Genomic DNA, 23,902 nt, shown 5'->3' on the forward strand with positions numbered 1-23,902 from the left:
AGTTATTTCTTATAAATGTAGTTCATTCTTTTTCATTTTATACTATTCCCTTATATGAACATACTGCTATCAGCTATTTTTGCCAGACTTAGAATTACTGGGAAATGGGGAATGTGTATTTTCAGAGTGGTCTGAACAGTTTTAAGTTCCACCAACAATATGGGACACTTTTTGTACATCCTAACTTACTTGACGCATTTTAGCTAACCTGATAGTATGTTCCTTTACATATACTGCCATTTGGATTTCTTCTTAAGAACTACACAAACTCTAGGGGCGCCTGGGTGGCTCAGTTGGTTAAGCGACTGCCTTCGGCTCAGGTCATGATCCTGGAGTCCCAGGATCGAGTCCCGCATTGGGCTCCCTGCTCGGCAGGGAGTCTGCTTCTCCCTCTGACCCTCCCCCCTCTCATGCTCTCTCTCTCTCTCATTCTCTCTCTCAAATAAATAAATAAAATCTTAAAAAAAAAAAAAAAAAGAACTACACAAACTCTAGATAGTTGCAGGTTAGGTGATGATACATACTGAGTTGCCCAAAATACCCAGTGTGTGTTTGTGGGCCTAGGGTAAGTATTAAAAGGCCATTGAACAAAGGTATAGGACTCACATTACCGGATTTCAAGACTTAAAGTTAGTATATAGTTTGTATGTGGCTCCTACATCAAGCCATATACAAAAAGTAACTCAACAGATTACAAACCTAAAAGTTAATTCTATATAACTGAAAGATACAAAATGGAAAGTGGGCTTGCCTTCTGTAATGTTTGCTAGTGTAGTCCTTTTGTCAATAGGGCCATAAAAACATTTTAAAAAGTATGTATTTCCTTCAGCAGGATATACGCCTGGGCTCTGATCCGTGTTCATCTCATTTTGCAAAGAACAGAAGATGTTTTATCTATCTAGCTTGTTTGAATAATTAAGAGAGTGTACCGAGGTTATAAGAGAATGCACACTGTCACACTTAGTCACTCTGGTTCCCATTTGATCTCCAGCTTTCACTGAAGCCAATTTCACAGAAGCAGAGACTTGATATGACCTCCAGGTTCTTTTTTTTAAAGATTTTATTTATTTGACAGAGAGAGACACAGCGAGAGAGGGAACACAAGCAGGGGGAGTGGAAGAGGGAGAAGCAGGCTTCCCGCAGAGAACCCGATGCGGGGCTCGATCCCAGGACCCTGGGATCATGACCTGAGCCGAAGGCAGACGCTTAACGACTGAGCCACCCAGGCGCCCCCCTCCAGGTTCTTTTTAAGATTTAAGAATAACTCTCCAAGAAAATTCCATATTTTTTTTTTTTTAAAGATTTTATTTATTTATTTGACAGAGACAGAGAGAGCAGGAACACAAGCAGGGGGAGTGGGAGAGGGAGAAACAGGCCCCCCGCCAGGCAGGGAGCCCGATGCGGGACTCGATCCCAGGACCCCGGGATCATGACCTGAGCCGAAGGCAGACGCTTAACGACTGAGCCACCCAGGCGCCCCCCTCCAGGTTCTTTTTAAGATTTAAGAATAACTCTCCAAGAAAATTCCATATTTTCTAAGTAAAGTATTCCTGACAGTGGTGGATTAGGGAGTTTGGGCCAATTCCTGGGCTAAGGACAAGTAGAAAAGCTAGACAAGACATAACATCTGCTTTAAGACTTCATAGAACTAAGATAGTAATCACCAGCCCATAATCTAGGAAAAGATGGAAATCCTGAGAGAGAACCTTAGCATTTGGTGCCATTTCCTCCTGGAAATTGGGAGACACCAAACAATAATTTCAGTAACTTTGCAGAACTAGGAGGATAAATGCTGATATTTAAATCTGCATGGGTATCATCCTTGAAGAGTTTCAATGTAGGAATAATGAGCCAGCCCTTACCTAGGGGTGGCAGGCTAGCTTTGTATATCGTCCCTTAAATTGGATTAAGATCATTCTGGCTTGCTGGTTTCCTAGATAACCTAGCAGAAACCAAATCCTCTCTAGAAAGGAAACAACCTAGGCCTGAACTTCCTCATACAATTTCTTCAATATGTTTAGAACACATAAAAAGGCCTGCACATTGGGAGATAAGATCACATGAACGACAGGAAAAAACCCCCACACAATAGAAACAAGACCCACAGAGCTCTAGACCATGGATTTATTCATATAAGCTTAAAACAACTATGCCCACTATGTTAAATAAAAGATTGAAAATGTCACTGGGTCAGCTCTAAACCATAAAAAAAAAAAGATGGGATAAATTCTAGAACTGAAAAACAGAATAAGTAAAATGAAATCAGTGAATGGGTTTAACATCAGATCAGCCATAAGTAATGAGAGAATTTAAGGAGAAAATACACAGAATGGAGGAGCAAAAGGAGAGACCCAAATAAAGAGGGTTTGTGTTTAATCAATCTCAGAAGGCAAAGAGAATGGGGGAGAAGCAATATTTAAAGAGATGACTAACGTTAAGTGTCTGCCTTCGGCTCCGGTCATGATCCCAGGGTCCTGGGATCGAGCCCCACATCGGGCTCCCTGCTCGGCGGGGGGCCTGCTTCTCCCTCTCCCACTCCCCCTGCTTGTGTTCCCTCTCTCGCTGTGTCTCTATCAAATAAATAAATAAAATCTTAAAAAAAAAAAAAGATGACTAAGAATTTTAAACCTTGCTGTTGAAAACCAACAAGCTCAACAAATCCAAAGTAGGACATATTAGGAGTCTGAAAATGATACATCATGCAATCATCTTAATAAAGCTGATAAAACACTATTTTATTTATCAGACAAAATAGGCTGTAACAAAAAGTGTTACTGAAGATTTGGTATTCCCAAAAAACTGAAGGTTCAATTTATCAAGAAAGTTCCAAGTGTATATAACACCTAATAATATAGGTTCAAAACACATAAAGAAAAATTGACAGCTCAAGGACAGTTAGGCGAACCTGTTAATTGCCTACAATTTTAACACATCATCCTCAGCAAGTAGTAAGTTTCAGGGACATTTATAGACACACCTGTGTAGACTATATGTTGGGCCACAGAGCAAATTTCAACCATTTTCAAAGGGTTAAAGTCAGAGTATCTGACCACGATGCAATTAAGGTAAAAACAGATAATAAAAGGGTAACTAGAAAATCACCACATTTGAATATCAAGAAATGTACAGCTAACCCATGGTTCAAGAAAAGTACAATGGAAATTAAAATATACATTAAACTGAATAATAGTTCACATCAAAAATTTGTGAGAATGGAACTTAAGCTACATTTGGAGTAAATTTATAACTTTAAATTCATATATTGGGAAAAGAAATCAACACATTAAAAAGAACACCTCCCGTCCAAGGAAATAGAAGAAAATTGACACAAATTAATGAAATAAAAAACATACTGTAGAAAGTGTCAGCAAAGCCATAAACTGGTTTTTGAAAGGAAAAAAAATTAACAAAATGATTTAAAACTGCCAAAGCAAATGAGCATGGTAATGAGGGAGAGAACAGAGACAGAAACACATAGGGATGTGAGACAAAAAAAGAAAACCAATGTTAGGAATGAAAAGGACATCATTATAGAATCTGCAAACATTAAAATTAAGGGACATGAGCAACAATTTTAACTTGAAAATTTAGATGAAATGGACAAATTCCTTGAGAAATACAATTTCAACAAAACTGACGTAAGTAAAAAACCAAATCATCCTGTGTCTATAAAATAATTAAATCTGTAATTAAAAACCTTTGCACAAAGAAAAATCTAGGCCCAAATGTTTTACTAGCAAATTCTATCAAACACTTTTATTTCAAGCATGCAAATTTAGTTTAACACTGTGAACAAAAAGTCTCTAATTCACTACATTAACAGAATAAAAGAGGAAAATCAGAATCGTCTCAGTAAAAAAAAAAAAAAAAGCCCATTTGATAAGATTCATTCGTGATAAAAACTCAGCATATGGAAAAATACCAAAAACTTCCCATGTGAGGTGCCTGGGTGGCTCAGTGGGTTAAGCGTCTGCCTTCGGCTCAGGTCATGATCCCAGGAACTGAGCCAGCATCCCCGCATCAGACTCCCTGCTCAGCGGGGAGCCTGCTTCTCCCTCCCCTCCCTGCTTGTGCTCATTCATTCTCTCCTGTCGCTATTTTTCTCTCTCTCTCAAATAAATAAAATCTTAAAAAAAAATTAAAAATGGGTGCCTGGGTGGCTCAGTAGGTTGAGCATCTGCCTTCAGCTCAGGTCCTGATTCTGGGGTCCTGGGATCGAGTCCCAAGTCGGGCTCCCTGCTCGGTGGGAAGTCTGCTTCTCCCTCTCCTCCCTGCTTGTGCTCTCTCTCTCGCTATCTCTGTCACTCTCTCAAATAAAATCTTAAAAAAAACAAAAAACTTCCCATATGAGACAGGACAAAACACAAATGTTACCTTTTCTATGCAGTACTATACTAGATGTCCTATTGGTGCAGCATAAGAAAAAAAAATGTAACCACTAGAAAGGGAGAGAGAAAACTGCCATTATTCCTCAATTATGATAGCACGTTTATAATAATCTGAATTGTTAGAATTTAACAGGTTGTGGAGTATAATTTCAACATACAAAACCAAACTTCCTATATGCTGACAATTGAAAAATAAAATTTTGTTAAGACATCAAAAAATAACATATATTGTAATAAAAATTATGAAAATGTGCAAGGCCTATTTAAAAACTGGAAATAAGAAATTAAAGATGACCAAGCCCTAAATTGAAGGATATCCCATGTTCATAGACAGAAGACACAATATTTCAAAGGTGTTCAAATTATTCTACAGTTTCAATGCCCAATCAAAAGCCTGACAAGATTTTTCTTTCTTTTTATGGTGTTACTTAACAACGTGGTTCTGAAATTTATATAAAAAAGCAAAAAAGGGCCATAAACAACCAAGGAAGATTAAAGAACAAGGTTGGGATGGGAGAAGGACTTGCTTTACTGTATCTTAGTTCTCTTAAGCCTATAGTAAGTCAAGACCCAAAGGTAAGAACTCTCTGTAATGTAACAGACTCCAGAAAGAGACTCATGGACACTTGATTTATACTGCATAGGAGTACTGCAAAGGTGTAGGAAAAGTATATATTTTTTTTCAAGAAATGGTGCATAATTATATATACATATGCAAAACAAAACAAAAAGCATCCAAAAACAGTTCACACTACTCAACGAATGAATTCCAGGCAGACTACAAAGCTAAATACAAAATAATAACTTTCTGGAAAAGAATACAAGAGACTATCTTCACATCTCAGAAGGTTTTTTATACAGGGTATAGAAAGCTATAGGCATACAAAAGATTGAAAAATAAGGCTACATTAAAATAATAAATTCTTAGGCAGTTTGCAACACAAATGATGAAAGGCCTATATACAAGATAAATAAAGAACTACGACAAATAATAAACCAGAAAAATGGACTAGAATCAAAACCTATATAAAAGGATTTCCAAATGGCCATCCTCACCAATAACCTGGAAAAGGCAAATTAAACAAAATGAGAAATCATTATTCACCCACCAGAAAGGGAAAATTAGGAAGATTAATATGGGCTAATTAGGATATGAGAATTACAAGAACCCTCATATCCTACTTAGCAATTCTACTTTATTAGGTAAATACCCACCAAAAAATGTATGCATATATGCTCTGAGAGAGATGCAAAACGATATTCCTATAGTATTTGTAATATCCTCAACCTGTAAACAATGCAAATATCTACCAACAACAGAATATGTGTGAAGCGGGGTGAAGAGAAAGAAAGTGACACACACAAGGAATACTATTTATCAGTGAAAATAAAAACATTGCATGCAACATTCTGGATCAATTTCATAAAAACTGAGGAAAAGAATACAAAAAATACTTTGATTCCATTTATGCTGTTTAAAATGTAGGTGCAATTAAACAGTTATGTTTAGAGAGAAATACTTAAGTATTAGAATCAGAAATCCGTAATTACTATGAAAGCTAGGGGAGTGGTTACCTTTTGGGGCGGGGGGGACTAGGACAGGCCAGTGACTGGGTTACAGCATGAGGAAACTTCTGGAGTACTGGCACAATTCTGTTCTCTTGACCTGAGTTGTGGTTACAAAGTTGCTCATTTTGTGGTAATTAACTAAGGTATAGTTTTTGTGATTCTGTGTTACATTTCACAGTAACAGAAGTTTATTTCAAGAGAATTAAACATCATGACATTTGTTTAGGGATGGTCTGTCTCAATTTCCTACCATCTCAATTGTAATTGCTGTTGAGCTCTCCATCTATCCACTATTCCACCTAAGTACCTTAATTGAGGATTATGGGCAGCAAGGTAGATGTCTGACAAAACCCACATCAAGCAGCAGCAGTTCCAGCAAGATGAAGAGGATTCTGGAGACTGGTTGCATGACAGTGTACTCAAAAGTACTGAATTGTACATTTAAGAATGTACAGTTGTGAGATGGTAAATTGTTATATATTTTTTGCCACAAATAAAATTTAAAAAAAAGGAAGAACGTGCAGTAGCTCCAAATCTCATCTTATGGCCCTTTAGTTATGAAAACAGTAATACGCTAGAAGATGCTTTTATACTATCTAGCCCTCTGGCCTCTTGGTCATGGCTTAGGGACTCAAATGAAGTAAATCTCTACAAATGCAAACTCAGTAGTAGGTAATAATGTAAGTTTGAAAACTGAATTTTATCTTTGGATTTGCTGTCTCACTGACTTATACTCCAAAGCACTCAACTTTTTCAATTCTAAAACGTGGGACAAAAACAAAAGCTGTTTTATAGCCTAAATTCAAAGCTATGATCTTTAATACCTCCCTCTGTGATGTATGGGGTTAGTGATCACACATGAATTTAGAGATTTAAAGAATATTCTGAGCCAATTATTGTATATTGCAATGTATTTAAACGACTATAATTTCACTTTTGTGCTACAATAAAACCACACATGGGGTTACAGTATGGTGTTTTACTGAACCACTGAACCAAAATGGTGTTCCCTAAAACTGAGAAAGGTGGAAGATCATTTCTTTTAATGAGAAAATTCTACAATGAAGACTTTACTGGTTATATACTTTATGGAGCAGGGCTTTTGTTAAAGACCTATCCTCATTTAAAGGAGATAAAGTTCCTACTTGGCTAGGTATCTTCCCCCTCTCCCTTTCACTCATTCATAAAAAGTCAAAATAAGATTTTAATTCTTGAGTAGAAAGAAGGAAAAATAAAATAGTAGGTCGAGGTTGAAGTAATCTAGCACTTCTTTTCTATAACAGTCCTCCCATTATCTGAGGGGGACATGTTCTAAGACCTCCAGTGGATGCCTAAGCATGTGGACAATACCCAACCCTATACATTCATTCTGTATTTTCCTACACATAATACCTATAATAAAGTTTAATTTATAAATTAGGCACAATGATTAACAAAATAGAATGACAAAAATCTACTGTAATAAAAGTTAGTGTGAATGTGGTCTCTTTCTTAAAAGATCTTATTGTATTGTACTCACCCTTCTCGTGATGATGAGATAAAATATCTACGTGATGAGATGATGTGGGGTGAATGATGTAGGCATTGTGATGTGAGTTAGGCTACTATTGACCTTCTAAGATGCATCATAAGGAGGATCATTTGCTTCTGGATCACGGTTGACTGCGGGAAACTGAAACTGAGGAAAGCCAAACCACAAACAAGGGGGGAGGACTACTGTACACATATTCTCTAAAATCTTTGTAAAAGTGAACAAGGAAGGAATTATGTGTTCAGTACTCTGAAACTCCTTTCAAAAATGAAATTTTTATGAAAGACAACACTTAACACAAAATTTGAATTAACTTTATTTCCCCTACAGTCAACAACTTCTCTGCATTGAATTTTAAAGCAATAAAGTAAAATAAAATCCCCCAAATGACAAGGTATCAGAAATCCAGATTTAGTTACACTTTATTTGTGAAAATGTTCAGCCATTTTATTGGTCTGTAAAAGAACCATCATCTGGGTCAAAAATGACTTCTATAAATCAAAGAATATTCTACACTTTGGAAAAGAAAATCAGCAGTAACATTCTCACTGAATATTGTAAATTACACTTTTCTTCATAAAAGGTACATACTATTCTGCACTTTTCCACCAAAAAGCAGTGGTAAGTTACGCTTGTTTATATAAAAAAAAGTTATATTCTGTGGCAGGAAAAACCCTTTCTCTTTCACTTTTACTAAACAACTGGAGAAAATTTTCAAGTCTATATAAAGTTGCCTATAAGCTGGAAAATGAACATGTTCAATCTCCATTTATATTTTAGTGCATTTTTTGACAATTGTCACATTTTTAATAAAAGTAAGAAAATGCATATAGCATTAAAGAGTGTTTCATCAAATGCTTCAGGGATTAAAAAAATAAATGGAGCAGAGGATAAAATCATTGTGATGGATGAAACTATTATAAAATGAAAGAAATCCAGGCAAAGTTTACAAATCCTTTGTCATTTTGAAGAGTCACAGAAAATGAACTTTGGATACCTGTCCACTTTAAGGGTTTCTTCCTTAATCTTTTGCATGTAAACATAGTGCTAATCTCAGTGATACCAAACCCCATCCTGGTAAGCAACATTCTGTGCAGTTGCCATGCCTTCCAAAGGATATAAATTTAGCCCTTGAATGAACAATGCATGAGATCTGCTCTGTTAAGTACCTGGTGAAAACAACTGCTAACAGCAGCAATGTGTCAACATAAAAGACTATTTGCATCAATTAGTTACTCAGAGGTCCATCTTTGAAACAGCAGCTTCTTCTTTGACAGAGCAAACAGTAAGCAACAGAAAATGTACATTTGATGAAACAATCTTTGCACTGGAGAAACATGAAAATAAATATAGTTCAAGGAAGTATAATTATTTTTCTAATATCTCTTTTTCAGACCTGTACTAGTTTACTGGTTCAAGAAACTCACATCACATTTTGTCATTTGTATTTTACATATTGCTATTTGGGTAATTCAAATAAAATGTAGGTCTTGTAAAAAATAAAAACATTGACAAGTATGCATGTGCCAGGGACCAAATTAGAGGGTTCTTTGGTGCAATTAGTCCAAATTCTCAGATTTGAAGGATAATATGTACCAATAAAAAAAATCTGCTGTTACACATTTACAGCAGTGCTCTGTCTTGCTTCACACTACAAATAGAAAATAGCTGTTCTCAATAAGCCAATTTTATTTTTTAAGTCAGACATTGCCAGAAAATTTTGTACATTAATCTGGACCAGTGATGGTTCTGTACCCTCTGTTGTGAAACATGACATGAGCTAAAGGCAAAGACCGGTTCACACAAGGACAACTGCGCTTCAAGTTAGGAACCAGAACAGTGTATTTAAACAGTCTTCTTAGATATTTTCTTGCCCTTCTTAACAACTAGCTTATTTTTAATGTAGCCACGCTTCCTTTTTGTAGTCTAAAAAAGAAAACAGAACAGATGATATTAGTGTAGGTTTCCCACAGATTAAAAAATATATACACACATGGTTTATAGCATTGTGATGAAGACTGCCTTAATAAAACCCTTAGTTTGTCCTATGACTGGATTGCTTGAACAGTCAATGAGCACCAATAATAGTTCTATGCAAAGTATGCTGAGATCCAAGGTAAACTGGACTAGGTCCCTAGCTTTAAGATGAAAGCACTACCACAGCATGCCTCAAATGCATATCATATATTCCTTACCATCAGGTAAATGAACTCTTCCTCCCCTCTTAACCACTAAATGCTTAGCTGTAATTATTACTCATATTTCCAAGCACGATAGAATATGACACTAGACTAAGGAATCAGGAAATGTTAATATGGCTCCTGGTTTGGCCTCCAAGAATTAGCTGTGTATGTGTATCAGAAATACAAATTAACTTAGGAACTTTCATTATGTGTATGATGAGGATGATTATAACCATCTACAAAAATGAAAGAAATAAAATTACTTGGCATATTCTCCCAATTTAGGTAGAAAAATAAGAACTTAAAAACCAAACACCAAGAAAAAAAAGCTGTAACATTGAGTTTCATAGATCTTTAAAAAATAACATTTTTCTAAACACTTCAGGATCCCACTAAAATACGTTCAACAGATGTTTTCTGGTGTAAGAAACAAATCACTACAAATGTTGTTAGAACTTACTGCAAAAATATTTGCTACGTTAGACTCTTAGAAGACAAATCAGACAGACCACGTGTCTACCACTCTGACAGCCACAGATACTGAGAAGAGCAATACTTTTTGCAAACAAATAATTTAAAGCACTTAGAAGAGGCTGAAGACTTAAATACTTAAAAACTCTTGCAGGTGGTTTCAGAAATTCAGGGTAAATGCTAGATCATGTAATTTATGATGTCAGTTTAAAACAATTTATAACTTTTTTCTAACAGGCACAAGAATAAAAGGCAAAATGCAGTCCTTCCTAAGGTTATAAAAATTAGCTTCTGCTAACTTGTCCATAGTTTATGTTACTTTATTATTAATTTATAAAGGCAAAAAAGTAAAAAAATTTCAGAGGGCACAATTTAAAAAGATTCAAACCAGGTCAAAGTGTTAGTTTCCTTATCATCATCACCTAAAGGTTTCTAACATGAAACCTTTTCTATAAGACCTTGTAAAATGCCCCCGGTCTATGTAAGTATGTAACTAGACCTCAGTGACCCATGCCAAAAAGTCTTTTTATCCAGCCCTGGACTACATAACAATTCCTAGTGCCTCAGCCTTGTCAGCTTTGTAGTAGCAGGAATAAGTCCTCAAATGACTATACAGCCCCAAAAGTAAAAACTGGGGTGGGGAGAGGAAAGCAAATATTCCTCTAGTGCTAGTATAAAACAATATAAAGACATGGAAACCTGAAATTCAAAATCCATGTTGTTGGCTACTAGAATGTATGTTTTGGGCATACAAGGCACACTAATTTTTATTTATCCATTCATTTACTGATTTTAGAGAAATGATGGGAAGACAAAAGAGCTCAGAGTAAGAAAATTCACTATCAGAGGACTGTAAAAAAAAAAAAAATTCACTATCATCAGTTAGACAGCAAGTTCAGTGGCTTTGTTTCTCAGACAGGGTAGACTTTAACTGGGCTTAGATGTCTCAGGAGTAAGTGCCTTGAGACTAGCAGCATTTGTTTTGACTTCCGCACTGATGGGACTCACCAGTTTCTCCGCCCACATGGCTATGAAAAACCAGATCATTTGATCTGTCATTTGATGTAAATACTGTTCAGTGAATTTGATATGACTAACACATGCATGTCAGCTCCATGTGACACATTTAAATATATCAGTCTAGATATGGCACTTTATATCTGACAGAAAGTATTAGTTTAAAAAGTTTCTATTTATATATCATACAATTCATATTTAGCCCTTTTATAATACACACTGAAATAATCTGTACTTTGAATATATTTTAAGTATATTTTAAGTAATGCAAAGGGAAAGACAATTGCATTAATGATTAAAAAAAAACTCATCCAAATAATGTAAACCTAAGCATTTTTCAAGACTTAAGACCGAAATGGGTCTAATAATTAGTATTATAAGAGTAGTACCTTAAAATACAATCTTAATATTTTACTTGACTGCTCATTATTTCCCATCTCCCATAGAGAGCAACCTACATAAATACTCATTTTTACTAGCCTATTACAGCAAAGATTAGATCTATTTGGCTTAAGTGAGCAATAATGACCTTCAATAAAATACTTCATATCTTATTAAATATTTATTACAAAAGGACTAGAATAGTCTCATCATTATAATTCCCGTCTACAACCTTTGTCATGATAATTACATTTAAAAATAATTATCTTAAGATAAATGATTTTTTTAAATTCAAGACTCTACTAATTCAGGCTTGGTCTTTACTCAGTGAGTAATATAGTAGCAACATACTAAGAATGGAACATGAAGGGCGCCTGGGTGGCTCAGTTGGTTAAGCAACTGCCTTCGGCTCAGGTAGTGATCCTGGAGTCCCGGGATCGAGTCCCACATCGGGCTCCCTGCTCAGCGGGGGGTCTGCTTCTCCCTCTGACCCTCTTCCCTCTCGTGCTCTCTGTCTCTCATTCTCTCTCTCTCAAATAAATAAATAAAATCTTTAAAAAAAAAAAAAAAAGAATGGAACATGAAAATGCAATATAAATTTGCTTTGACCAAAGATGAGAAACCAATCACATTTTTACTTTCACAAAAGTTCGGAAAGTGATGGCCACAGATACATCTTACTTTCAAGTAAGTCTTACTAATGGGAATGACCAAAACTAAAGCCAGAATGCCTCTGGAAAATCTCAGCTTGGTTCACTGATAATCACAATGCTATCCAGAAAAGGCTGCTGCTTGGATATCTCAAGTGCTCAGTTTGAAAGGAATGGTCCTAATAGGCTAGTTTGATACTTTTTATATAAGCTATAGTCTACACAGATCTGGCAAAAGAAATTTTTTTTTTGTATAAAACTGTATCTTCTTTATTTTGTATACTTTAATCTCAGAACAAAATAAACAAACAAAAAAACCCCCACAATACACATCCAAACCCCGTCAAATATCGGAAGGGACAGGGCTTAAGGGCCTTCTTTCCTGCCTCAAAGACAGGAGAGACAAATGAAAATTTATTAGTAATTTTTAGTAACTGTTTTTCAGACAAACCAACCAACTTTGAGTTACCCTTTTATAGACATGACTTCCCTTGGCACCTACCTTCTTTGACAAATACTTCTGTTTTGGGAAAATGTTGGTGACTCGAGGTTTATGGTCTAGTGTCTCCCTGTTATCAGGTGCTTTCACTTTATATATCCTCACAAGCCAGTGTTCTGATGTAAAGGCTTCCTCCAAATGTTTGAATTTAATGTCCTTGTTTCCAATCTCAGCATTACGTGTTCGGTCAAAACCTGGGGGTGTACGAAAATCCAGCTGCAAAAGTGGCATTAGTATGAGATGTTAACTGTATTGGAAAACATTCAGTATTAGAAGATAGTAAATGTTATAATCAGAGCGAAACTCTCCCTTTAAACTAGGAAAACAAAATCAGAGCAATATATCGTAACATTTCTCATATGTTGCTAACTAGATAAGAAGAAATGAGGAAGAGAGAAATTAAATAGAGCAGAATTAGAATTTCACTGAACCCTTAGAGTACATGAGCAGCCTACCAGCATAAAAAACCGAAAACAGCCAACCAAAGGAAATCCATCAAAGCCCTTTTTATAGGTAACAGAGAAACACACCAGAAGGGACTTCTTTTCTGTTTCAGGGCCTTGCTCTATCTACTCTCTCAGCCTGAAAGTTCTTCATTCAACTCTTTTGCTAGGCTGGCTCCTTTCTATCTTTTAGTCTCAGCCCAAACACCAACTATTCAGGGAAACAGTTTCTGGAAATTGGTGGTTGAGAAGTCTCCCCCATTGTTTCCTCATCTTTTACTCTACAGCATTCACTGCTAAAGTTTTTTATTTATTTTTAAAATTACCTGTATCCTCCACCAGGATGTAAGCTGCATGATGACTTTATCTTATTCAGAGTGTGGCTTTATCTCCCCAGTGCTATTTGTTAAATAAATGCACAAGTAAGCAGCGATACTACATCCAGAAAGTGGAAACTATAAAGGAAGTTAGAAAAGCCAAACCATGGGAGGATTTATGAGGAACAAAAAAAGGAAAAAATGGGGGAAGGGGAGAAGATTTTAAGAAATTCTCAGAATAAGTTTATGTTCACAATCTTGGCATTATAGTCATACAATCTAAGAGAGCTATAAAGAACCCCAGAAATCAACTCATCAGTCCAGCACCTATTATATAAAGACAAGGAAAAAAATGAGTCCAGGGAGGATGTGACTTGTCCAAGGGTTACATAACCTGACAGAGCCAGATCTAAAACCCAGGTATTATGGCAGGAAGTCCACTGTTTTCTTTTTGTCACAATGCCTCTTTGCACATTCACTCATTTTGGGGACCCTTAAGCTTTTGTACATCATTCTAATATTCTAGGAAACTCTTACCCAGATAGTCCCAGCTAGCTGTGATAACAGAACAGTGATAGACTATCTGAAGTGACTATATAACTTGACTCTTTAATTTCAGGCTTTTCCCCACAAAACAGCAAAGTAGCCTACTTATGATCATGTGGTTTCCTACCTAGAAGACCTCTCCCCTACAGAAAAATGTCTTCCAAAAGCATGAGATCAAAAGGTAAGATGGCAAGCGAAGGCTGAATTTGAGCCTAGTGTTAATTAATATTTTGGGAAGAAGTCTTTGCTCTAAAAAAATTTCCCCCCTAACTTTTTACATAGTAGTTTCAGAAATCTAAATTTAAGGGGGTGTGTGGAATCTTTAGATAGCATATTTTTCTTTACAGCAAAACTAAAACATTCATTATCCTGTTTTCTGGAGGCAAACAAGACTACTTTAAAAATATTCCTTTGAATAAAGATTATAGGAAAACTGATATAACCAACCTGCATTTCTCCAAATCTGTAGTATGACATTTTATACATAAGGCAATTCAACAACGTGGGGGATCCTGCTTTGTCCACACGGAATTCTCCTTGTGGGGTGAAATAGTCACTTTCCTACAAAAAAAGAAATCAAGTTTCTGTGTCAGTTCAATTTAACACATTCAAAGCTACCAGTTTCCCCCTCTCATTTCCCCATAAGAAGTAGCTCTTGAGGTATCTTCAAAAAGCCATTATTTAGTTATCTCAAAAAAATACGGTATTAGAAGATTAATTCATAAATTTAACATGACCCCTAAAAGAAACCTGCAAAAACTATCATGGGTGTTTTTTTTAAACTGAGTCTAGAAATCATTTATAAAAAATAAACAAGAGTATCTAAGAAAACAAAAGAAAAGAACAAGTCTTTGTTGGATGAGGGAGGGCAGATTTTAAACCATGTTATAAAATCTCAATTATTTAAAAAGAATGGTGCCAATGCCATGGTTTAATACCAGGTAGGCTAAATCTCTCCAACTGCTCCATCCTCAACCCCATTACACATTTTCAGAGTTTTCCTAAAAATTATTTATTTTTCCTTATGAACTCTAATCAGTTCTTTGGTTGGGGAGGAGAAATGTCTAAAAAACTGTGGTAGTTTTTATTGGGATTACATAAAATTTATAAATTAACCTCTAAATTGCCAATTGGCAATTTAGATAGAAATTTCTCATCTAGGAATTTATCCTACAGAGATATTTATATATGGACAAAATAATGAGTATAGAAAGTTATTTATTACACCACTGTTTATAAGGCTAAAAACCTGGAAATAACCTAAGTATCCATCAAGAGGGAAAGGTTAAATAAATCATGGTGCACACACACTACCGAACAACCACTTGGAGAGGCAATCTGACAGAGAAGGGGACCTCAGGATGGCTCCTTGAATGGTGGTGGGTGAGGATAATACCATTCCTTTAGGTGCAGATGTGCAATAAAGGAATGAAGAAGGCTCTCCACATATTCTAATATGGGAAGATCTCCAAGATATATTGCAAAGTGAAGAAAGCAAAAACAAAGTGTATACTTCGCTACTAGTTACCTGCTTGAATAAGAATCATAAGAAAATAAAACATGGGACTTTTTTTTTCTTTTCTTGGGGGAGGGGATAAATTTTTATTGTATATCTCTTTATATTTTATTTATTTTTAAAGATTTTATGGGGTGCCTGGGTGGTTCAGGTCATGGTCCTGGGGTCCCGGGATTGAACCCTGCATTGTCAGGCTCCTTGCTCAGCAGGGAGCCTGCTTTTTCCCTCTTCCTCTACTCCTCCTGCCACTCGTGCTCTCTCCCTCAAATAAATAAATAAAATCTTAAAAAAAAATAACATTTTATTTATTTATTTAAGATAGAGAGAGAGAGAGCGAGCACGAGTTGGGGGTAGGGGGAGAGGGAGAAGCAGACTCCCCAACTCCCTACTGAGCAGAGCCGGATGAGGGGCTTGATCCCAGGACTTTGAGACAGGCACACTTAATTGACTGACCCACCCAGGCGCCCCTATATTTTATTTTTTGAACCATGTGAATGTATTATCTATTCTCAAAGTTCAAAAATACCCAGTTTGAAAGCATGGTAACTGGATCTATCATATGTCACAATTTTAACACTGCTAAAGCAAATAAATGAAAATCACATACTGGAAAAATTAAGATTAATACAATGAAGTAGTGTTTTAAAATAATAGTTAAGGGAAAACATCACACCATTTACATTTGAACAATAAGTTGGGAGCTTTACTTCATCCCTGTCACATGACACACATACATACATTTTCCCAAAAGTTTCTTTTATTCTGGATCAGTGGTAATCTTACTCTCATCTTTTGTCCCTTCATCATGTAACCACAATGCCGGGTGCCCATCCTCTATGAGCTCACAACTGAGAGGGAGAGATACCTTAGAATCTATTAATAAAACAGGCTACATGTGATTTGATGATAAACACACAGATGCACCAGAGAAGGGCTTCTGGAGAGTGGAAAATCTGTGGTAGGGAAAGTATTCCAAGAAAGAGGAGAGTATATAAACACAGGTATCACATAAGTCAAAGAAAGAAACCACAAGGCAAATTTCACAGGCTAGAGTAGATTGACGGATGGAAAAAAGTTGATAGAGGGACAAGAGGCCAGCAAAGGAAAGGAAAGTAGTATTAAGGGGTTTACATTCCAAGTGAAGGAGTTTGGATTTTATACCATTGTTTCATTACAGAGATTATTTCATACCAACCCCTAGGCTGAGCTTCATCTACATCCCTACAAATTTTCATAACAGCACCACAAATTAATTATTCCTGGCCTCCCCATTAGTGACAATCTTATGCTACCTTAGTCACCATTATAACACCAGAACCAAGAATGTGACCTAGTGCTTCAAACATGTAATGCTGCCTGGCCAAAAATAAGCTGCCCATATCACCAAGCTGACAGTGGCAGGGTTTTAGTCCTAACTCCTATCTCTCTGATTTCAAGACCATTAATCTACTGAGGCTTTTAAGTTGGACAATGATATGATCAATGTCATGTTAGATAGGGACAGGAAACAAGATTAAGGCAAAGAGAGCAATCTCAAGGTTACTGTCCCATTTCAGGTTTATAATCATTAGGGTTCGTATCACAGTGGAAGCAATGTAAATGGAAAGAAAGGGCAGAACTGAGAGGCTATAAAGGAGTAAAAAGCAAGAGTCTTGAGAGGGGACACTTTCATAGGGAAGAATAGTCGTATCAATGAATTTCAAAAGTTTTAAACCTGGAAAAATGCTCAATGCTTTACTATTTCAAAAAACAGTAAAGTCAGGGTAAGGGACTAATTTAGGGGATAAGATGATAAAAACAAATACAATACAATCAGCAAGATAAGAAAATTACTTGGACACTGACAGCTGTCTCTCACACATGTAGAATGATCTAGTTTCTTACCCGAATGTCTTTTGGATGTTCCCCTTCAGCTATCCTAACCATCCAGAGAAACTTGTTGATGTCATCACCAGAATAGCCAATAACTCCTCCAAAAATAACCAAAACATAATCTACATCCAGACTCCTCATGATTTTATAGGCTGCTGATTCATTTGAAGACATAGCTTTTCCCACCTATAGAATAAAAAATGACAATGTGTGTACTTAGTCCCACAGTACACTAAAAATAAAAATGAATGTACATTGGACAGAATGCACCTCAAGAGTTTATTTACATGGAATTCTTTCTAAAGAGATGATCTGCTATGAATTCAACAAATTTACCAAGATCTATAAGCACCTCACTTACTATAACCAATTACAGCAGGAATGTCAACATCTGAATACATGTTCTAATATTGTGCTTAATAATTAAGCTTCATGAAATTAATATTTTAATATAAAAAATACAATTTCTCATAACCTCAAGGCCAGGGATGACCAGCAATCTAGCTGATGCAAATATTTTCTTCTTCTTTGTCTACCAGATGATTAGCTACAATGCTAATACAAATAGAACTCATTTGCTTAACATCCATTATCTATTTAAAATCTTTAAAGAACGTGATTACCTTAATTTATGCAAATTACTTATTTAATAGAGTGAACGTAATTTACATGCCCATAAAAATGCAGTACATTTGGCTTTATATACTTGCAAATAATTTTAATTTTAAAAATGGAAAATAAAAGTTAAATAATACTTAAAAGTTTCAGATTTTACCTAATTCTTCAGTGAGCTAAGTTTATCATGTGATATGCCAGAAATCAGCCTACAATTCTGAATATTTAAATAAGGAGACACCATTCTTAAAAACAAAGTATATGAGCATACCTTGAATTCACTTTATTGAATAAATGTGTGAAATATTATTTTGAGAATTCAGCAAGCAAAGAATACTTTTACCCACATTTTCCCTACTCAAACACAAAGTGAAGCCTGACTGCTAAGTAGTAAATAAAGATTTGTAATTTTTAATCTTTTGTTTATCAAATGCTTACCAGTGCTATGTGGCTGTTATTCCAGGTGTTATTATCCACCAAAGTAGTTCTGTTAGCCATTCCAGCTATCTGATAGCCATAATCCCACCAAGACATCACTCGGGCATGTTCATCTGTATTTTGCCTTAGCCAAAAGTAAGCTTCTCTAAAATCATCTAAGATATTCCTGGTGCTGAAAAGAATCACAATATTCTTTTAAATAAGATCTTAAATGTGAAGAGGGTCACTTAAAATCTTGAGGGGCTAAGCCATTAGGTAATTTCACATTTTAAAAGCCTCAACAACAGGGGGGAAAAATCCATGAAGACCTAGACTAGTGCTTTTTAAACTGTAATATGCACACAAATCACCTGGCCATCTTGAAAAAAAGCGATTCTGGTTTAGTAGTTCTGGGGTGGAAGTGTCCGTAGGGAGGTAAAAGAAAAACATGGTGGATTCAAATGCAGAGCCTCACAAACATCATTCTATCTTTGAATGCTATCTTTTGAGACAGAAAAAAAGGGTAGGTAAAAAAATCCTTTTATAGCCAAGTTGCTTTCTTTTTTATTTTACTTTATTTACTTGAGAGAGAGGAGAGTGAGAGAGCACAAGCAGGGGGAGGGGCAAAGGGAGAGGGAGCCCAACGCGATGGTAGGCTCCATCCCAGGACACCGGGATCATGACCCGAGCCGAAGGCAGACACTTAACCGACTGAGCCACCCAGGTGCCCCGCCAAGTTACTTTCTTACCCATCATGATTGTAAGAGGCCAGGACCACACTTGGACTGGAGTAGGCGTTGCTTGTGACCCAGGTACAGTGGACTGCAAACATCATCAGTAGCATCAGCATCAACATGGTGACAATACTTTTTATATTAGGACCTAATCCTTCTTCAGTTTTTTCCTGTTCAGTTACATGTTTCCTCACTTTACCTGCCTGAAAATAGAAAAACTGGTTAAACAAATCAATTATTTCACTTGTGTCATTAAGACATTCAGGGAAAATGTTAAATCAATTTAATTCTTTGAGAAGGAAAATGTATAACCATCAGGTATTCTTGTGTGGGTGATATGTTTTCTAAAAGTTATCAAGGTAGATTTTAAAGTCAAATGTGAATGAGAAGGATTTCTGGGACTATACTCAATTCAGGAGCTGATCACAAAGCAAAATACTTCTAGTATGAAACTTCTGAACCCAGGTGCCCTTATGTTTTACTTAAACACAAAGGCAGAAAACAAAACAAAGACAAAGGCGATAACTTTGGTTATCTCTAAATATTTGGCCTCATTCTGGCAACCTTTTCTTATAAAATCTGAATTTATCATCCTGAAAATGGCAATGTCCACCTATAATTCAGATTGCAGGACTTTAGTATAGGGAAAACCTGCATTATCATAATCTTCTAATTACCAAAGCCTCAAAATAACAGGCTTGTTATTTTGTTAAGATTACAATCTTGTTAAGATTACATTTTTGAAAACAACAAGAAAATGCCACCAAAAACTGAGTCACAGGTTCTAAATTGCAATGCTAGTTTTAAAAAACCACAAAACATAACAACCACAAAAGCAACAATGTGCTTTATTAACACAAATCTGCATAAATTCTATGGGACCTATAAAAAGGAAAAGAAGAACTTCAAAGTTAATACTTATAATGGGAAGTCTCATTGCTTACTGGTATTTAAAAACCTACTGAATATTCAAATAGTGAAGTTTAACATGGCCCCTGCACAAGGATGACACGCAAATTCAGAAACATTCCGTATTTTTTCATAAAAGGTTCTTTTTTGCCCCGCTCATGAAAATAAATAACATGGGATAAAAAAAAAAGGTCATCCAAGCCAAGTGCTCTTACAAGTCTTTTCTATACCAGCACCAAATATAATCCTGCTGTGTTATTTGAGAGGCTAAAAGTAAATTACATTATACTGGACAGCCACCTGTTACTAACAAACTAGAGGCTTTTTTTTTTAAGAGAGCAAGACAGAGAGTATGTGTACACACTCATGCAAGCTGGGAGGTGGGGTGGGGTGGGGTGGGGGCTAGAGGGAGAGAAAATCTTAAGCAGGCTTCATGCCTAGTATGGAGACTGATGGAGGGCTCAATCTCATGACCTAAGCCAAAATCAAGAGTCAGACACTTAATCAACTGAGTCACCCACGTGCGCAAGAAGCTTTTTTTTTTGTTTTAAACGCACTTTATTCCCTTTACTTTTCAATCAACCAAATATTTAAAAAGTTTAAAATACGGACCTAAAGGATTAATGCTTGTACACATCGTTTCAGAAGGGTTTAGAGTGTGCTAAATTTTGTGTAATTAAGTAGAGCATGAGGTTTTTAACTCTCAAAAGTGGAGGGGTTTCAGATAATACCTGAGCAACAAAAAAAGAGAATTTCTTCTCTGATTACACTGTATTTTCTTATTCTAAGCTAAAAGACCAAAAGACCAAACAGGGCCCAAATGTTGAGGCAAATAGTCACAGGTTGTCTAACTCCTTGTTTAATCATTTTTCTTAATATGTATAGTTCTTACCATGGTAGAAAAATAAAGCACATAAAATTTTTAAAGGCCTTAGATGCCCACCTTATCATACAAATTTCCTGGGTTTCTTTTATCATCCTCATCACTGCTGTCTTCCACAGGTGGGTTTTCCCTTTTCATGTCATCCCCCAAATAGTGCTCAAAAACATTCGAGAAGGCAATTGCAGACAGCATACAGACGACCGGAGTCAGAGTCAACATCAGCCGCACCATCACTCCAGCAAAATAGACAGCACTGATTGCATACAGAGCAACTGCAAAGACAAGTTCACTTATAACACTTCAGAAAATGTCCACAGAAAACTGAATTCAGTATTTAATACTACATTATAAATCAAAGCTAAAAAAGAGACACACATCCATAAAGAGCTAATTGTTTTTAAATTGATAATACAGACCAACTGATTTAATAGTCATATTTAGAAATTATAAGGCAAGTTGACTGAACACTACATATCAACAGTTTTAGGTTAATATATCATGATTCACATTTAATTATCATGGGAAAGATGATAATTTAGTACTTGTCAATAGCATCACACATTAGAAAATCCATAGCTAATAGACAAAAACATACTTGGTGAATTGTATTATTAGGCACAGTAAATTTACAGAATCAAACAGTCTATGAAAAGCCAATGCAAATATCTGGCATAAAGCCTGCTTTAAAGTAGGAATGGGATGAAAAGAATGTAATTTATTAACCAAAGGAGGAACTTGTAAAGTTACTGCCAAGAGACTTAAATTTTTGAAAGTAATTTTTAACAGTCAAAGCCTTCTAGATAATGTGCTAACCAAGGGAAAGGCTCCACCAATTCTGGCTAAAGGCTCTATGACTTTAGAAAGTCAGTGGTCATCAGAGCTCTTATCTCATTTGAAACTAAATTTTTTTCTGACCACAGATTTATTATATCATATTCTTAAGTGTACAGCTCAATGAATTTTTACATATGTGCACACCTATGTAATTACTACCCATATCAAAATATAGAACATTTGTATATCTCCCTCAGAAGGAACCCTCATGCTTCTTCCCAGTTAATAGCTGCCCTCCCTCCTCTCTAACAAAAAAGGTAATCACTATTATTTGAACTTCTGAAGCATTAATTTGGTTTTCTTTATTCTTGAACTTCTTAAAATGAAATTATATAAAAATGTTCTCTTTTGTACTGGCTTCTTTTATTTACCCATGCTATTCTTTTATTAAATGCTGTGTTATATTACATTGTACAAATACATCAGAATTTATTTGTCTGTTCCACTGCTGATAACCTTTGGAAGGTTTCTAATTAGGGGCTATTATGGATAAATTTGCTATGTACATTCTTAAACATGTCCTTTGTTGGACATACGCACTTATTTCTCTTGGGTATATACCTGGGATTGGGAGTGCTGACTAACGAGGTGGGCAAAATGTTTAAGCTAATTCTATCATTCTTCTGAATGACAGAATATTAACAAGACCTTATCCAAAGTCACTAATCTATATAAACAGGACAAAAATGAATGTTATCCTTGGTTATAACTCATGCAGGTGCTATTTTTCTCTCCCGACTTTAGAATAGTAACTTGAGTGTCACTCATGGTTCATACATCATACTTGCACAAGTTCAAGTGTGCATGTTACAAATCTTTTTTAAAGTTTCAGGTTTTAACACATACTTCTTGTGATGACTTAATCATGTAAAGGTCTTTAGTATCTGCTTATTTTGTCTACTTATATCTTGAATGTCAAATCTTAAACACTTGGCTTTAAAATAGTTCAAAAATACCACCTTGTTAGTTTGAAATAAACACAAATCTATCAGTGAAGAGGATGTTAACTTAAAAGTGATTCCTACTCCATTACAAAATGACTTTACACTGAAATATGGACAATGGAGGAGGCTGTGAACTTCTTCCTACTTAACCAGATCTAATTCAGAAAATAAAGACTATATTGTCAACAAAGTTATAATTTCCAATTCTCAGCCACAGACTATAGTAACATTCATCTCTCAGAAAACATACTCAATTGAATGAAAATTTTATATAACTGTTCTAAATTAATTTAAAACATTTTAATATGAGTAAATATAATGCAAACTGACTGAATTTTTCTTCACTAAACACGCAAAATGAGAGGAAATTTATCTTGAATATGCATAGACTCAAGCAAAGAAAAATAAAACTTTAAAGTGATAACCTCAGTAAAGAAAATAAATAATTGTCCCAAATCAAAGTATTTATTAAAAATCTCTTACCAAATACTCTTTCATCGTTGATATTTTTAATGCAGAACCATAGGCCTGCTGGGAAGGTACACACAAGAATATGTAGATCAAAGAAGAAAGATACCCAAGTCGTAGGTTGATGTTCAGACACTGATGCAATAATTGGAATGTGTATTTTTGCATACCTGGTATTTAAAAAGTTAATATTGTTTAAAATTAAATAAAACAGGAGTTTCTTTTAGATGAAGAAATTTCCTTTGACTATAAATATGGTTCCTATCCCCCATCCCTTCTTGCTTGAAAGTATACTCCAATGTAACCTACAAATGGAAATAAATCTGGTCTACACTGGTAAACTAAAAACCAATATGCCACTCCTAAAATTGGAAGACTTATCTAAAGTCAGTTATAAAAGTGTTGGCTCTGACTTTTAATATAAAAATCTTTGTTCAGGGCGCCTGGGTGGCTCAGTTGGTTAAGCGACTGCCTTCAGCTCAGGTCATGATCCCAGGGTCCTGGGATCGAGTCCCGCATCGGGCTCCTTGCTCTGCGGGGAGCCTGCTTCTCCCTCTCCCACTCCCCCGCTTGTGTTCCCTCTCTCGCTGTGTCTCTCTCTGTCAAATAAATAAATAAAATCTTTAAAAAAAAAAAAAAAATCTTTGTTCAAATACGAATTTTCTGCAGTTTTGCTTAGCTCCTATGTTTGTTATCAACAAGCTTCACATCTTTT

At 35.6% G+C, this 23,902-nt stretch overlaps 1 protein-coding gene, 1 long non-coding RNA gene and 1 other non-coding gene across 3 annotated transcripts in view; 2 read left to right on the forward strand and 1 right to left on the reverse strand.

Annotated features, from left to right (window-relative positions):
- LOC145722401 (uncharacterized) lies at positions 1-4,380 on the forward strand. Its single transcript, XR_014146692.1, has 2 exons — positions 1-1,041; positions 1,488-4,380. It is a non-coding gene; the product is annotated as an uncharacterized LOC145722401 (long non-coding RNA).
- A 3,400-nt stretch (positions 4,381-7,780) lies between these two features.
- STT3B (STT3 oligosaccharyltransferase complex catalytic subunit B) overlaps positions 7,781-23,902 on the reverse strand; it is a 102,054-nt gene continuing 85,932 nt past the window's right edge. Inside the window, exons 9-16 of the mRNA XM_006734000.3 lie at positions 23,203-23,357; positions 21,002-21,213; positions 19,165-19,352; positions 18,437-18,608; positions 17,396-17,569; positions 14,443-14,556; positions 12,693-12,905; positions 7,781-9,414 (exon numbers count right to left, since the gene is read on the reverse strand). Of these exons, the coding sequence (XP_006734063.1) occupies positions 9,334-9,414; positions 12,693-12,905; positions 14,443-14,556; positions 17,396-17,569; positions 18,437-18,608; positions 19,165-19,352; positions 21,002-21,213; positions 23,203-23,357 (1,309 nt within the window). The 3' untranslated portion in view covers positions 7,781-9,333. The remainder of the gene's footprint in view (positions 9,415-12,692; positions 12,906-14,442; positions 14,557-17,395; positions 17,570-18,436; positions 18,609-19,164; positions 19,353-21,001; positions 21,214-23,202; positions 23,358-23,902) is intronic.
- Positions 20,085-20,188, forward strand: LOC115941182 (U6 spliceosomal RNA). The gene has a single exon (XR_004075933.1). It is a non-coding gene; the product is annotated as a U6 spliceosomal RNA (small nuclear RNA).

Source organism: Leptonychotes weddellii, chromosome 1 (assembly GCF_054177405.1).
Source record: "Leptonychotes weddellii isolate Sample4059 chromosome 1, ASM5417740v2, whole genome shotgun sequence".
NCBI lineage: Eukaryota > Metazoa > Chordata > Mammalia > Carnivora > Phocidae > Leptonychotes > Leptonychotes weddellii.